Genomic DNA, 13,053 nt, shown 5'->3' with positions numbered 1-13,053 from the left:
CCCACTCGTAATGTTCGTTTGCGAAGAGATGCTGGCGTATCACCTACGAGATTGAAGGCTATGACGCGCGTGATGCGAGGTAGAGATGAGTATTGGTGATGAGACGGTTGGGCTGGTAGGTATCGTGGGCTTATATCTACCTTACCTATAGGAAATTATAGATCTACGGCGCGAGACTCTAGAGCGCATTTGATTGCTGCTCTTGGTCGTATCGCTTATACTTGCGCGCATAGGAAAGTGATCAGTAATTTCAAAATCAACTACACTAGATGATTTAGATTTCTGTATACGAGTGATTCTTAGTGAGTATATCCCCAATTCATCTCTATCTTCAAGTAGGCTACGACTACATAATTATGTTTAAAATATCCAACGTGACTGGCTTTGACCAAGTCCAACGAGCTTTCGTAGATTACCTTGGATATATGCGATTCTTCAACGTAGAAGGGCAACGATTGAGAACCATCACACACCTAATCATCGGATATGAGCCTGGGCCTATTTCTATCGCGCCGCTCAACTCTTAGCTACGTAAAGAAAAACCCAGGTTAGTCCCACGATACATCTCAGATGGTACTTGTGCGGAAGCAAACGTTCTGCGCCGCGACAAGCAGGACGCAAATGAACAGGTCAGCACTAACTAGTTCAAGCGATTATCGCTATGCGACGATCGGCCGTGTTGACATGCCATTGAAGGCAAGGGAAGTCCTACCGCCGAATATAACTCCAAACCCGTTTTATTACCAGACGATCCCATCCTAATGATATCTATCCCATTTACGCATTTACGCAGTCGGCCCGGCTCGACATCTTATTAGTTCCCATTCCTCTTCCGTTGCCCTTTAGTCGGGTGTAAGACATGACTTGGATGGATGCCCTGTATGTATACTACATAATATTTGGGTATGAATATTTCTACAGCAAACGCCTTGTTAGTAGTGCTCTTTTCTCAACTGCCTCTCCCTAGATTTTAGAGACACTAGGGATAGAGTATGAAAGTAAAACATCTATACAAGAGTAAATATCACCTTGTACTCTACGTATCGTGGTCTATCTGTGACTTGTATCTTTTTAGAGATTCCGAACGTAAAGGGCAACGTTTATCATGATTAGTAGGCCGACGGGAATAGTTGCCAGCACGTGTTCAATAGTACAGTAATATCATCGTCGCCAAACGAAACTACATTGTAATAGCTTGTAATTGTTGGGTATCTACGGTAATCTAGTTGGGATTTCGCCAACCCCTTGTGCTTGCAAGTTTTATCATTCGTCTAATTGTATATCGCCGCTTATCCTTCCTCGGCGTCCATAGCATCATGTCGTCTTTTCCCGGAGCCTTTGCCGGTATGGCGACCTCTCAGGACCGAACCCTTGTTACCCCGGTCGTCCATTAGATGCTTCATCTCATTACGCGAGTGGCGTTGAGCCTCCTCGACTCGGCGCTTGAAAACCATGACCTCTTCCTTGTTAGTCTCGTATTCTCCTAATTTCTTACCTAGAGCTGCCTCAATTCGCTGGTAGATTTCAAGATCGTACTGCGTGACTAGACTTAAGGCTTGGCCGGCATTTCCCGCACGCGCGGTTCTTCCGACTCGGTGAATATATGTTTTACCTATAAGTCTCTATTAGCAAGCATTCTACGACCCAAGTTAAGCCGGGAGTACTCTAACTAGACCCTCTAAAAAGGGGCAAATAGGGGGTACGGAAGGGTTAGCTTACTATCTTGAGGTAAATCGTAGTTAATTACGACATCAACTTTGGGTATATCTAAACCTCGCGCGGCAACGTCAGTCGCGACTAGGATATCACGCGATCCCGATTTAAACTTGTTCAAAGCACCCAATCGCGCAGATTGTGACAGTTGACCTGCAAAACAGAAAGTCAGCAACCGTAAAATAGCAACCAAAGTGATTTCTAACTGACCGTGGAGAGGAATTGCTCCGAACCCCAAGTATCGAAGGAAGATTGCGACCCTCTGAGTTTCGTAGACAGTCCTTGTGAATATTATGGTAGACCGTCCGGTAAACTCGCTTGCTACAAGGAATATCAAGTATGTGTCCTTGTGCATATGCGGTATGAAAAGATAGTACTGCTGTAGAGTTGAGACAGTCTGGTACTTGTTGCTGCTGATACTGACGCGCAGGGGGTCTCGTAGACTGGCTCTCTGTAGGCTTTCGACCTTTGACGACATGGTAGCGCTGAAGAGAAACGTGCGCCTCTCTCTCGGGAGGAACTTGAGAAGTTTGTCGAGTATGGGACCGAAATCCATGTCTAAGAGTCGGTCGGCCTCATCGATAACCAAATATTTCGTATTTGACAGTTTGAAGCCCTTCGTCTTCTCAAGATGATCCAACAGTCGTCCCGGAGTGGCCACAACAATGTGAGGCTTTTTGGACAAGGCGATGGACTGGGGGACCATGTCCAAACCACCAACGATGACGGCGCATCTTACTGATATAGAAGCACCGAGGGCATCTACTGATTGGCCGATCTGGGCTGCAAGTTCGCGAGTAGGAGCTAATATAAGACCGAAGAAGGGCGAAGGTTTCTCGAGAAGGGCTTGGAGGATAGGCAGGACAAATGCAGCCGTCTTTCCGCTACCAGTCTCAGCCAGTCCTATGAGGTCCCTATTTTGTAGAGCAAGGGGAATCGATTGCGCCTGGATCGGCGTGGGGTTTTTGTAGCCAAGCGAGTGGCATGCTTCGACTAGAGTATCGACGATGCCCTATTCAATATCATGCTGTTAGGGAATTGTCCGGTGATTTTGGGGTTCAAGAACTGGATATGTGCGTACTAAATCTTTAAAGGTTTTCGGGGTAGAGTCGACAACAGAGCCCTCGACGGTCTCGGAATCGGGAGATTCATCTTGGCCTTCAGCGGCGGGCGATAACTTTCGTCTTTTCGTAGAAGACATTGTTAGGGGGAGACTATTGATATTCGTGAGGTAAAGGTGGGAATTTAAGCGAAATAAGTTGGTAGAATACTACAAGATGTTATTAGTCCAACAGAAAAAGTTCGTCTTGCTGTCTTGAATAAAGTTCGCGATCGGGCAAAAAGTTAATAAATCCGGGTACGAGATTCGATGCATGCGCATCCCGCATCTGCAAAAAATTGACCGCTTTCTCTTTTCGGTATCTTATCTTATCTGCGCAATGCTCCACATAGTATAAGGTACTAAAATCTTTCGGCACACTCTAGCGTCAGCATTAGTATACGATACTTGATATCTGTGGGGCTACCTTTTTTTCTGCCGTTCAATGAAGAAAAAAATACAGCAGCTTCTCTAGTTGATCTATTAATCTCTGGTCATTCTGCGCTTAAGCTTATACATTCATCCTACCTACAAGACGATTGATATTCGAAACGAAGGCATAGATATCTAACCTAGTCGCACAGAAATACCCAATTGACAATATATATAAATTGTATTCGCAATGGCTAAAAGTCGGACGAAGAAACGTACCCATGTCGGCGCAAGCAATCCCAAGCACAAGGCCCCTCTGGTAGGCCGCTCTGCTGTCCAAGATCCCAAGAGCATGGTCATTCGTATCGGCGCCGGCGAGGTTGGGTCAAGTATCAGCCAATTGGCGAGAGATGTGCGTCAAGTTATGGAACCTGGCACAGCTAGCCGTCTAAAAGAACGTCGCGCAAACCGTCTAAGAGACTACGTAACTATGACCGGTCCTCTCGGCGTCACTCACCTACTCTTATTCTCTCGATCCGAATCTGGGAATACGAATCTACGTATAGCTACCACGCCGCGCGGCCCTACCCTACATTTCCGTGTCGAGAAGTACTCTCTTTGCAAAGATATACGCAAAGCGCAGAGACATCCGAGAGGTGGAGGGAAAGAGTATATCACATCCCCATTGGTATGATCCTCTTTCTGACTTTACCTTTATACATATTGCTAACTTGCGGTCCGTCTTTAGTTGATCATGAATAACATCTCCACCCCCGGCGCAGACGCCAACTCTAAAGTCCCTAAACACCTCGAGACGCTCACTACCACCGTATTCCAATCACTTTTCCCCCGCATCAACCCACAGACTACGCCCCTCAAGTCGATAAGGAGAGTTTTACTTTTAAACAGAGAACCTGCTACGGACAAGGATGATGGCTCTTTTGTGCTCAACTTCCGGCACTATGCTATATCCACCAAGCCTGCCGGAGTGTCTAAACAGCTCCGTAGGCTCGATGCTGCCGAGAAGCTCTTTAGCGCCAAGAACCGGAAAGGCGGCGTCCCAAATTTAGGGAAGCTGGAGGATATCTCCGAATACATGATAGGAGGCGAAAACGGCGAGGGCTACGTGACGGACGGCACTAGTGGAAGCGAAGTGGACACGGATGCTGAGGTTGAGGTTCTAGAGGATGCGCCGCGTAGAGTTCTCTCGAGCAAGGCACGCGCGGCCAAGCTGGAAAGTGGAGATAACCCTATAGAGAGCGACGAGAAAGTAGAGCGACGGCGTGTTACCCTAGTCGAACTTGGACCTCGTATGAAATTACGTATGACTAAAGTCGAGGAAGGTCTGTGCTCTGGCAAGACGATGTGGCACGAGCATATCCACAAGTCAAGACAGGAGATACAGGATCTCGAGCAGCGATGGGAGAAGCGCAGAGAGGAGAAGGAAGCAAGGAGAAAGCAGCAGAAGGCGAATGTCGAGAAGAAAAAGAAGGAACGCGAAGCAAACGGTAGCAAGAGCAAAAAGGATGGAGCAGCCGGCGAAGATGAGGATGATGAGGACGTTGAAATGAATGGGTATAATAGTGATCTATTCGACGAAATGATGGAGGAAGACGAGATAGACAGCGAAGGATTAGCGGGAGACGCGGAAGAAGCAGTCGGCGATCAAATGGACGAAGATGAATGGGAAGATGAGAGGGAAGAGATTGCGGATGAAAATTAACCCTACGCTTTATCAGGGTTATAATAGTTGACGTAGGTATGGTGTCTGGCGCATTACGTTTACGCTGCGTAATATCATGTCTATCGAAGAGAACTCTTGATTTATGTCTGAAGTGTGCGGTGAGATACGAGTAGCTGTTTATGTTATGGCTTAAGGGATAGAGTTATTCAAATTAGAATAGGATGATTATAAAGATATGAGTACTCTTTAGGGCCTATACTAAATCTCATATAAAAAGGGGAAATTGGTATTTGGGTATTTGACTTGCCATATGTCTAATCATTACCCCCTTTAGACATTAGCTATCGAAGACATTCAGTATACATTTGAAAGTAAACTGCTTGGTATCATGAAATAATAGCCTGGCAGTGTGGTAGTATTTATATCTTATCATACGCTTCTGAGCAACGAACTTAGATGAGATGTCGAGGTTGGAAAGGTCGTAGGTTTAAGTCCTATCCGTGTTGTATCCTTTTTTCTTTTGAGTGATCTCTATGCCTGAAACGTAACCTCTGTTCAATATTTTTCTAGATCGATATTCAGCAAACTAGCGAAGAGAAATACGTCTACTGATCGTACCTAAACCACGGTGCTACTCCTTAACGTAGAAACCGCAAGATTTCCGTAGGTTATTAGTTAGAGCAACTGGTATAAGATTGTCTTAGGAATAGTAGATTCAGTTATAGTCAGGTAGCTAAGGTGTTATGTGCGACTATCATTATATCCCTAATATGCACAGATTATAGGCAACCGATTGTTCCATAATTGTCGTGATCATTAGTTATTAAAGTCACTCTTGATATATCATTTTGAAATCCCTCTGTTTCCGCTTCTGCTCTTCCTCACCATTTCCCATGTACTCCAAGCACTTATAACCATGAGTATAGGAACTCCCAGCCCAACGCCAACGCCAACGCCGAGTTTCCACTTGTTGTATACGTCTCGGCGGCCGATGTCGTTTTGCGCCTTGAGGAAACGCTCGATTACATTTATCACAACGATGAACCGATCTGACGTGTCGAATGAGGAGACAGATTCTTGCGGGTTATTGTTAATATCTGGCTGGTCGATGGTAATAACATTATTTATATTATTCCTCACGAGTTCTTCGGCTTCCCATCTGGACGCCGAGGATAAGGGTAAGGAGTTGATGATCTCGAAGGGATTGAAGACAACGTGGGAATCTGTTGTGTCTTTCCTCATAATTAGCGAGCTAAGCGTGAATAGGTAGGTAGGTAACAGCAAACTGTGTGGACGACGTGGACTTACTCAACTCCCACGATACGTTTTGGCTTAGATACCATCGAACGCGCACGGGAACATTGGCTCTTCTTTTATCCAGCTTCCAGGAGATTGTATAGTTCTTGTTCTCGATTACAAGTGCATAGTCAAGTGCCTGCGGATTAGAACTTCCCGGGTATGCGCCGTCTGGATAGTAGCAGCCTGACATATATCCTGTCATATATGGACCACACCATTTAAACGAGGTAAGACATAATAATGTGTTGTCAGGACAGTCTCGTTGAGAGGGGTCCCATCCGATAACAGAGACCACGAATACGGCTATTAAGATGGAGAGCGGATAGACCTTCATTATAGCTTGGTTGTGTCGGGTATAAAGTTGAAGTCAGAACATCGTAGCTGAAAGATGCTAACTTACCACGGTTTTTATAAATCTCACCTTTCTTATAAATCTCACCTATACTTTGGGGTTACAACCGGGAGACTTCATTTTGGCCGGCAGCATTGGGGTAACCAATGACGTGCGGCGTCAACGAAGGCTATGTAGCTTGGGGGGCGAATTAGGCTGACAACGATTGTTATTGCGTCTATGTCTTGGCGCAGTCGGGCGCGTAGGTAGGTCTAAGGCACAGTTCTCAGCTTTGCTGTAATGTCTACCAGCGTATCCCGATTAGACTGCTGATTGTCGATTGTCATAAGATTTCATTATGAAACAGAGGGCATTGGAAAGGTCGGATATTCAAACTTCACCATGCATAGTAATTAGATGAAAGAATATCTATATCCATCTAACTACTAGTGCTCATCGTATTTCTTAGTTATAGCTGTTCCTATGCTTTCAAGGCTAGCCTTTTAACGCCTTGCTAATCTATAATCACCTCGACTTATTGCTCTATTCCTGGAAGAGTATTATGGAAATAGGGTCTATAGGATGTAAAATATAGGCAAGTTTTTCTTCCGTGACTAGCGAGTTATACGATACGAGCTGTTATCGTGATGCCCGTATCTATACGCAGTCCTGTTCCGTTGGTAAGTTAAGCGGTTATACCCATAATAACCAAGTATACAGTCTTCAGTTATGACTTTTATTGAAGTGATTAGACTAGCTGAATAATCCACTAAACTTCCGTATGTGGTGAATACTTGGGAATTAGTGTATCTACTCATGATTGATATGTTTTGTTAGTTCGTATAAGACTTGAGTTCATCTAAATGAGTGAAAATGTTTAGAATGTTTATAAGGACCCCTTAGTCTGTTAGGTTAGAAATATTTGGCTTTTAGGTCGAGTATGGGGTGAATCACTTTTGCAATGGATCTGCTCCAGTCCTGTGGAAGTCGAGGCTCGTCCATCCGTTTATAATAGTATTGATCGTCCTTTGTATATTTTCCGTACATATAACGCATCTAAGGCACGGGAAGTTTGTTCGTGATATAATTTATACTTTGTTCAATAGTTGTTCCACTATTTCCAAAATTGTTGTTAATACGTCTTCTATTTCAGGACCAAGTTCCGTTCGGTGGGCCAAAGTATCCCACATCAGGCATTTGTAACCACGGTAGACCTTGGCCATCGGCGGTATTCTGCCATCTAAACTGTATATTAGCAAAGCTATAACTGTATAATCTAGAAGTATGTTTACTTACACCGTGTTTCCCCACCAATCAGGAAATTGTACGTTGGGTCCATACGTAACAGCGAAGAAAATGACGATGCCACTGATCGCGAGGCCACTATAATAACGAGTCAGTGATTTGTTTAAGAAGAAACTCGGGCCCCAAGTATGTTTCGGGAGCAGCAACTCTGGAGTTGCCTTGATAAGGAGACAGTGACCCTAGACAAGCCAAAAGGGGTAAAAGAAACCATCGATTTACATACGTGTCTAATGCCGCTGCAAGCACATAGTTGTACTTGGCCCACCAAGCGTAGAATCTTTTATAAATGATTTTGTTGAAGATTAGGTTGACAATATACCAACTGCTGTAGTTGATGCCTGTTGCCGGCGGGACGTTGTACGTGCCGACGAATATGAGCGGCCAGTTGATCTTGCGGACGAATTCGTTTCCGGTCTTCTTCCAGATGTAATAAGTAATCGGTGGTAGAATTAGTCCAATCCAAAAGAAGTGCAAGAGGCCGCTGTATATCTTGCCAACAGAGTATAGGCGCGCGGGTCCAACCAAACCCCAAATCACGGAACTGCTGTAAACGGTACGGCCTTGTGGGCAGCTAAAGCCGTTGGGTTGGTCCTCCGAGCAGATACCAGGTACGTTTCCTAACATCCACTAGATTATCTAGGATTAGCAAGACTTCCATACGAAATAGTATTGTGATGAACCGCGAACCCCTTTTAAAGAGTAATGCAGGTTTTTTTTTTTTTTTTTTTTTTTTTGAAATTACTTACCAGCGTGACGCCGACCTGCGTTATAGCACCGAGTATAGTAGCCAAGCCTTGCGCCCAGAACAGAGTGCGCGGCGGAATCTTCAAGTAATGGCCCATCTTCATGTCGGCAGCAAAATACAACCCTTGGCCCACCACGTCTTGCGATAGAATCTTAAACAAGATGTTTGCCACGGGCTTCCCCTGAAACATATACCCTCCTATAAATTCGGATAGGACGTTAAGTTGGTTCGCATTCACATTCGCCAGCCCCTGAATTATGCCGCAGGGGACCATGTAGATGCCGCCAATTGCAATAGCAAGCACAATTCCGTATACGGGCAACCCTGTGTGATATACCTCGGTCATGGCGACACTCATTCCGAATACGATGAGCACTATCGTAGACCACCAGTACCAGGGAGTATTCTTATAATTCTTCATAAGCCGTGCGTGAATGTCAAGCTTGAGAGATCCGCGTAGCGCATGCATGATTTCTTCCCAATGGAAACAGTAAACGTGTGACAAGACACTATTATTTCTCGTCAGAAATTGTGTTATGAAGTGCGCGGAAAGCCGGATTTGGGACTCACCTTGTGATGGATGCAAAAGAGAGACCATAAACGAACGCGAAAGTCGCCGGCAAATAGGGTGGTGAGTATGCCGCGTACTTCTCTTGGTCGAAATGATTATCAGTAATGACCCTCGCAGTATCGTAGAGCTCCCCAAAACGGTCGTACACGTCCGCAGTGCAGAGTGGCAAGTAGGACGTAAACCACGTATTAGTGTAATAGATAGCGGGCGTGATGATCCAGAAGAAAACGACAAACCCGACGAAGACGTTAGCAGCAGCCCAATGAGGACTAAGTAACGGATTCGTATTGTATACAACCATGGACCAATCAAAGGTCAACGGGAATAACCCTAGGCCTGTTACCATGCCGAAGATCTGATTTACCGCGAGGTTGTTGGGCGCAATCCAGCATATCCATGTGAAGTAACTCAGGCCGGTGAATATCAAACCGGGAAACCAATACCACACAAAAGCAGCTGTGCCCACCACCATAAAAAACTTGATACGAGTCATCTTCCACCCGTCAGCCGCTGCGTTAGCTCGAGAATGGATCGAGCTCAACAGTGCTACATTGCCGAGGACGCCTGGCCAGATCATGGTGGCGGGTTGGACGATCAGCCTTCTACAAAGACCGGCAATACCGTATCCGCACAGTTGACAACAAATAACGACCATGACCGAGAATCCAGGTGGCATATCGAAGCCGTAAAACTTGGAAGCCTGAATGAGGTTGGTAGCATCGGCAGAACCAAATCCAAAGGAGACGTTGCTCATGATAGTCACCATGGCATGCTCCTTGATGTTGAAATGGTGATCAGGATTGAATCGGCTGATAGGTAGTAACTTGGCGATGGTGACTCCGAGAGGGAAAGCCAGGAGTTCTGCAACAAGAGATACGACATGAACTCCCGGATAACGCAGCGAGAAGAACTGATTTACGCCTGCTCCTAGGAACACGAAAAACTGCCACTTGTCAACGAGATACCTATTAGAGCGGTTCTTGTGTTAAAACTTACGATGCCGAGAAACCATGCTCTGAAGGTATTTACGGGCATGTCGGGATCGTCCGTCTCAGGAACCACGGCCCGCACGGCGGGAAATGGGCTTGTGTCGGCATCCCAATCTCCCTCCTCTTCGGCCTTAGCAAGAACTTTGCCTACGTCGACTTCTAGATCAACCAGATGCCCGCCTGCAACCTCGATATCGTGATCCGGAGGTAGGTCATCACTGCCCTTCTTATCGATGTCGTTGACGCCCTTCTCTGGTATGATGATATCCCTCTGGACCGACATGGCGCAGACAGACCTATCCCGAGATGGCGATAGATGACAAGAAATACATAGGGTTAATTTGATGCGCCCACGTCTTGCATATTTAAGTCTTTAATGTTGGAAACCTCTGTAATCTTATCTATCTTTTCCGTTAACCCCTTGTTACCACCTGGGCACCTCCATACCCCAACTGGGGTATTTTGATGTTATCACAAAGGGTATACTTAGGTAAGATCAATCAGCCCATGGCCGACAACTTATCGTACTGTACAAGAGCCAGCCAATCAGGTGTTGCTGGTTTATCTACACCCCTCCTGCCTCTTTTAGTCTCGAGCCCGTATATACATATGTGGTATCAGATTGATAGTATTAGACAATTATGAACATAGCGTGGGCTGGTCTGTATTACGAAATTGCACTGTTGATACTATGACAACAGTATCGATCAGAGTTGAAGCCTCATCCGGCATTATTCGAACCCTGGCAGCCTGGTAACCGCTGGAATCTTTTTAATTATCATCCCGCTAAAGTAATAAAATTACCGAGGGTAATAATAAACCAACAATAACGCTGATATAACGCCAAAACACAATAATAATCGTCCTATCCAACAATAGACAAATCTATATATTTCTCTTTCCCGGAGGCGCCTTCTTACTATCTCCGCGGCCAACACCCGGTCCTCTACCCCTACCCCCCCTTCGCTTTCCCACATTAGCCGGTAGGCTTGTCTATCCCGGCTTAACCCAATACTGATTAGTACGTAAATATTAGGAAGGTATTTGGAATATTTAAAGATATTTTAAAGGCTTACTTGAGACTTCTGGCAGAGAGGTCCGTCATGGTGGGGTTCAGGGGGGTGGAGCGTATAGTGGACTCCGTAGGTGGTGGTGGTAAGGGTGGCCCCTGGGGCCGGTATGACGGCAGCCCCCAAAATAATGATGCTGGGCTATATATTTCAATTAGCAACCCTTTTGTACAATATTTAACGGAATAACGTACGTGGTAATGATTATGAAGAAGTCAATCATATAGGGAACTGCTATAACGATAGCGAGCAACAAAACGAGCGTTGTTAATAAGATCGTTGGTACGAGCGTTGTCTCGTCCATGTTGGCTAACAATTAGGTAAATAACAATTAGGTAAAGAAAGGAAAAGAAGTCAGTCTAGTAAGTCTCTAGATATATCCATCTACCTACCTCCTACCTACCTACTTACATGCTCGCTCCTTTTCCTTCCCATTTTTATCGGTTCGTGAGCCAGAAATAACGATGGGTAAAGGTGCGTACATCTATCACTAACCAGATACATGACCTTCCATAGCACGGAGTCAGTTTCCTAATTACTATCCAATACATGTAAGTAAACCATAAACAACCCCACTGCTTCCAGTTATACGTTCTCTCTCTTTGGCCATGGCCACCAGCCGTCCATGGGCATGTCGTCATAGATGGCATTATAAGCATCCCATGGTTCCTCTTTAGTCCATGAATAGATGCATTCCCTGCGTCCACCCCAAGCGAATACAGAGCGCACATTCTCGATAGAAAGCTCCCCTAATTTAAAACCGGCCAAGGTCTCGTAGAATTCAGCATGAATCTGTAAGTGGGCAATCCACCTTGGAGGTTCCTGCTGCATGTCCTGTAGAAAGTAGTGGCGCCCCATGGTCCGTCCTGCTTTAAAAAGATCTTCCAAAGTATCGGGATGGATGTACACGGCAGAAGTCTCAAAAAGATCAGCAACATATCCTTCTTCCCACAGGACATTATCCGTCGTCCAGTGGAGGCCCTCGAGCATGAGTTGCGGTACGTTATCGCATTTAATATTGATCTGACCACACCATAACTGTGTTTCGTAGGGCTTAGTAGCATCAGGACTGAAATAGAATACTATATTGGATGTCGCCTTGTTCTCAAAGTAGCTCTCTCCGTTTGTTGCTGGTGGTGGTGCTACTGCTGGATGTGGTTTCTGGGTGCTCGTATCAAGGCTCTCGTGTGTTGGAGGTACAGCTTCCGGCTCGTCGGAATTCGCTTTCTCCATTTCATTTGGTGGCATTTGGGTCATTGCGCAGGTAGGTACTTCGCTATGTGTAGGGTGTTATTTCTCGAGTAGGCGGTGTTCTTTCTCGAGTAAGTGGTGGCCTTTCTCGAGTGAGTGGTGGACGTGACTACCTTTATATGTCTAAATCGTCACTCGGACCTTCTCAAGGTTTCAAATATGAACGTTGAACCTGTTGAAAGAGTTTATTAGATTGCGCTAAGGTAGGAAAAGCACATATGAAATTGAAACTTAGTAAAACACCGGCACTCGCGCTCAGATGCGATTGACTCATGATGCAACGATAACAACTACCTATGTAGAAGGCACTGCTACACCGAACGAAAGAAGGAAGCAAAACTAGAACATTAAACTTCAACTAACTACCTAAGTACCTACCTAAGGTACATTCTTCCATGGAAATAATCCCGTGCCTGTGGATCCCTAGCAGCAGTGACTCAGGCACTCATTTTAATGAGGCAGTTGCTGCCTGCGTCTGTACGCATATATAGGTAAGCAATAGCTAGATCCTAATCCTGTAATCCTAATAATAAAAAATACAACAACGATTTCACCACTAATCCAGGGAATCACAATAGGTTATGACTCCGTTTTGTTGCCGCAGATACAAGTGCAACAACGATC

The 13,053-nt window shown here is 45.4% G+C and overlaps 6 protein-coding genes across 6 annotated transcripts; 1 reads left to right on the top strand and 5 right to left on the bottom strand.

Annotated features, from left to right (window-relative positions):
- Positions 1-1,181: 1,181 nt before the first annotated feature.
- Positions 1,182-3,077, bottom strand: F5Y00DRAFT_232855 (DEAD-domain-containing protein). Its single transcript, XM_048007230.1, has 4 exons — positions 2,795-3,077; positions 1,924-2,725; positions 1,720-1,866; positions 1,182-1,612 (listed from the first exon to the last, which is right to left on the bottom strand). The coding sequence occupies exons 1-4, from the start codon at positions 2,912-2,914 to the stop codon at positions 1,290-1,292; spliced, it is 1,392 nt and encodes a 463-aa protein (XP_047866581.1). The 5' UTR covers positions 2,915-3,077; the 3' UTR covers positions 1,182-1,289.
- A 197-nt stretch (positions 3,078-3,274) lies between these two features.
- F5Y00DRAFT_232854 (Brix-domain-containing protein) lies at positions 3,275-5,126 on the top strand. Its single transcript, XM_048007229.1, has 2 exons — positions 3,275-3,872; positions 3,933-5,126. Exons 1-2 carry the CDS (start codon positions 3,435-3,437, stop codon positions 4,905-4,907), a joined length of 1,413 nt encoding a protein of 470 aa, XP_047866580.1. The 5' UTR covers positions 3,275-3,434; the 3' UTR covers positions 4,908-5,126.
- Positions 5,127-5,711: 585 nt separating this feature from the next.
- F5Y00DRAFT_260524 (uncharacterized protein) lies at positions 5,712-6,501 on the bottom strand (the record flags this gene model as incomplete). The annotated part of the gene is made up of 2 exons (XM_048011027.1): positions 5,712-6,100; positions 6,177-6,501. 2 exons carry the CDS (start codon positions 6,499-6,501, stop codon positions 5,712-5,714), a joined length of 714 nt encoding a protein of 237 aa, XP_047866579.1.
- Positions 6,502-7,330: 829 nt separating this feature from the next.
- On the bottom strand, positions 7,331-10,579 carry F5Y00DRAFT_232853 (small oligopeptide transporter, OPT family). The gene is made up of 6 exons (XM_048007228.1): positions 10,116-10,579; positions 9,119-10,062; positions 8,550-9,057; positions 8,027-8,430; positions 7,795-7,881; positions 7,331-7,738 (listed from the first exon to the last, which is right to left on the bottom strand). Exons 1-6 carry the CDS (start codon positions 10,389-10,391, stop codon positions 7,648-7,650), a joined length of 2,310 nt encoding a protein of 769 aa, XP_047866578.1. The 5' UTR covers positions 10,392-10,579; the 3' UTR covers positions 7,331-7,647.
- A 469-nt stretch (positions 10,580-11,048) lies between these two features.
- Positions 11,049-11,482, bottom strand: F5Y00DRAFT_268386 (uncharacterized protein; the record flags this gene model as incomplete). Its single annotated transcript, XM_048012244.1, has 2 exons — positions 11,049-11,319; positions 11,373-11,482. 2 exons carry the CDS (start codon positions 11,480-11,482, stop codon positions 11,181-11,183), a joined length of 249 nt encoding a protein of 82 aa, XP_047866577.1. The 3' UTR covers positions 11,049-11,180.
- Positions 11,483-11,763: 281 nt separating this feature from the next.
- Positions 11,764-12,437, bottom strand: F5Y00DRAFT_268384 (uncharacterized protein; the record flags this gene model as incomplete). The annotated part of the gene is made up of 1 exon (XM_048012243.1): positions 11,764-12,437. A coding segment is annotated over one exon (674 nt), but the record flags the coding sequence as incomplete, so codon positions are not given.
- Between the last annotated feature and the right edge of the window lie 616 nt (positions 12,438-13,053).

The sequence above is a fragment of the Daldinia vernicosa genome (assembly GCF_022497035.1).
Source record: "Daldinia vernicosa strain CBS 139.73 unplaced genomic scaffold F5Y00scaffold_14, whole genome shotgun sequence".
Taxonomy (NCBI): Eukaryota; Fungi; Ascomycota; class Sordariomycetes; order Xylariales; family Hypoxylaceae; genus Daldinia; species Daldinia vernicosa.
This window is presented reverse-complemented; position numbering and strand designations above follow the sequence as displayed.

What these genes read in the sequence shown, in the direction of transcription:
- F5Y00DRAFT_232855 (XM_048007230.1), bottom strand. Translation starts at nt 2,914, where the DNA reads ATGTCTTCTACGAAAAGACGAAAGTTATCGCCCGCCGCTGAAGGCCAA. An exon ending in CGAAAACCTTTAAAGATTTA is followed by an intron (nt 2,726 to 2,794) that starts GTACGCACATAT and finishes GATATTGAATAG; the next exon opens with GGCATCGTCGATACTCTAGT. An exon ending in CTACGATTTACCTCAAGATA is followed by an intron (nt 1,613 to 1,719) that starts GTAAGCTAACCC and finishes AGAGACTTATAG; the next exon opens with GTAAAACATATATTCACCGA.
- F5Y00DRAFT_232854 (XM_048007229.1), top strand. Translation starts at nt 3,435, where the DNA reads ATGGCTAAAAGTCGGACGAAGAAACGTACCCATGTCGGCGCAAGCAAT. An exon ending in AGTATATCACATCCCCATTG is followed by an intron (nt 3,873 to 3,932) that starts GTATGATCCTCT and finishes GTCCGTCTTTAG; the next exon opens with TTGATCATGAATAACATCTC.
- F5Y00DRAFT_232853 (XM_048007228.1), bottom strand. Translation starts at nt 10,391, where the DNA reads ATGTCGGTCCAGAGGGATATCATCATACCAGAGAAGGGCGTCAACGAC. An exon ending in GAGCATGGTTTCTCGGCATC is followed by an intron (nt 10,063 to 10,115) that starts GTAAGTTTTAAC and finishes GACAAGTGGCAG; the next exon opens with TTTTTCGTGTTCCTAGGAGC. An exon ending in CGCAGGTCGGCGTCACGCTG is followed by an intron (nt 8,431 to 8,549) that starts GTAAGTAATTTC and finishes TAGATAATCTAG; the next exon opens with TGGATGTTAGGAAACGTACC.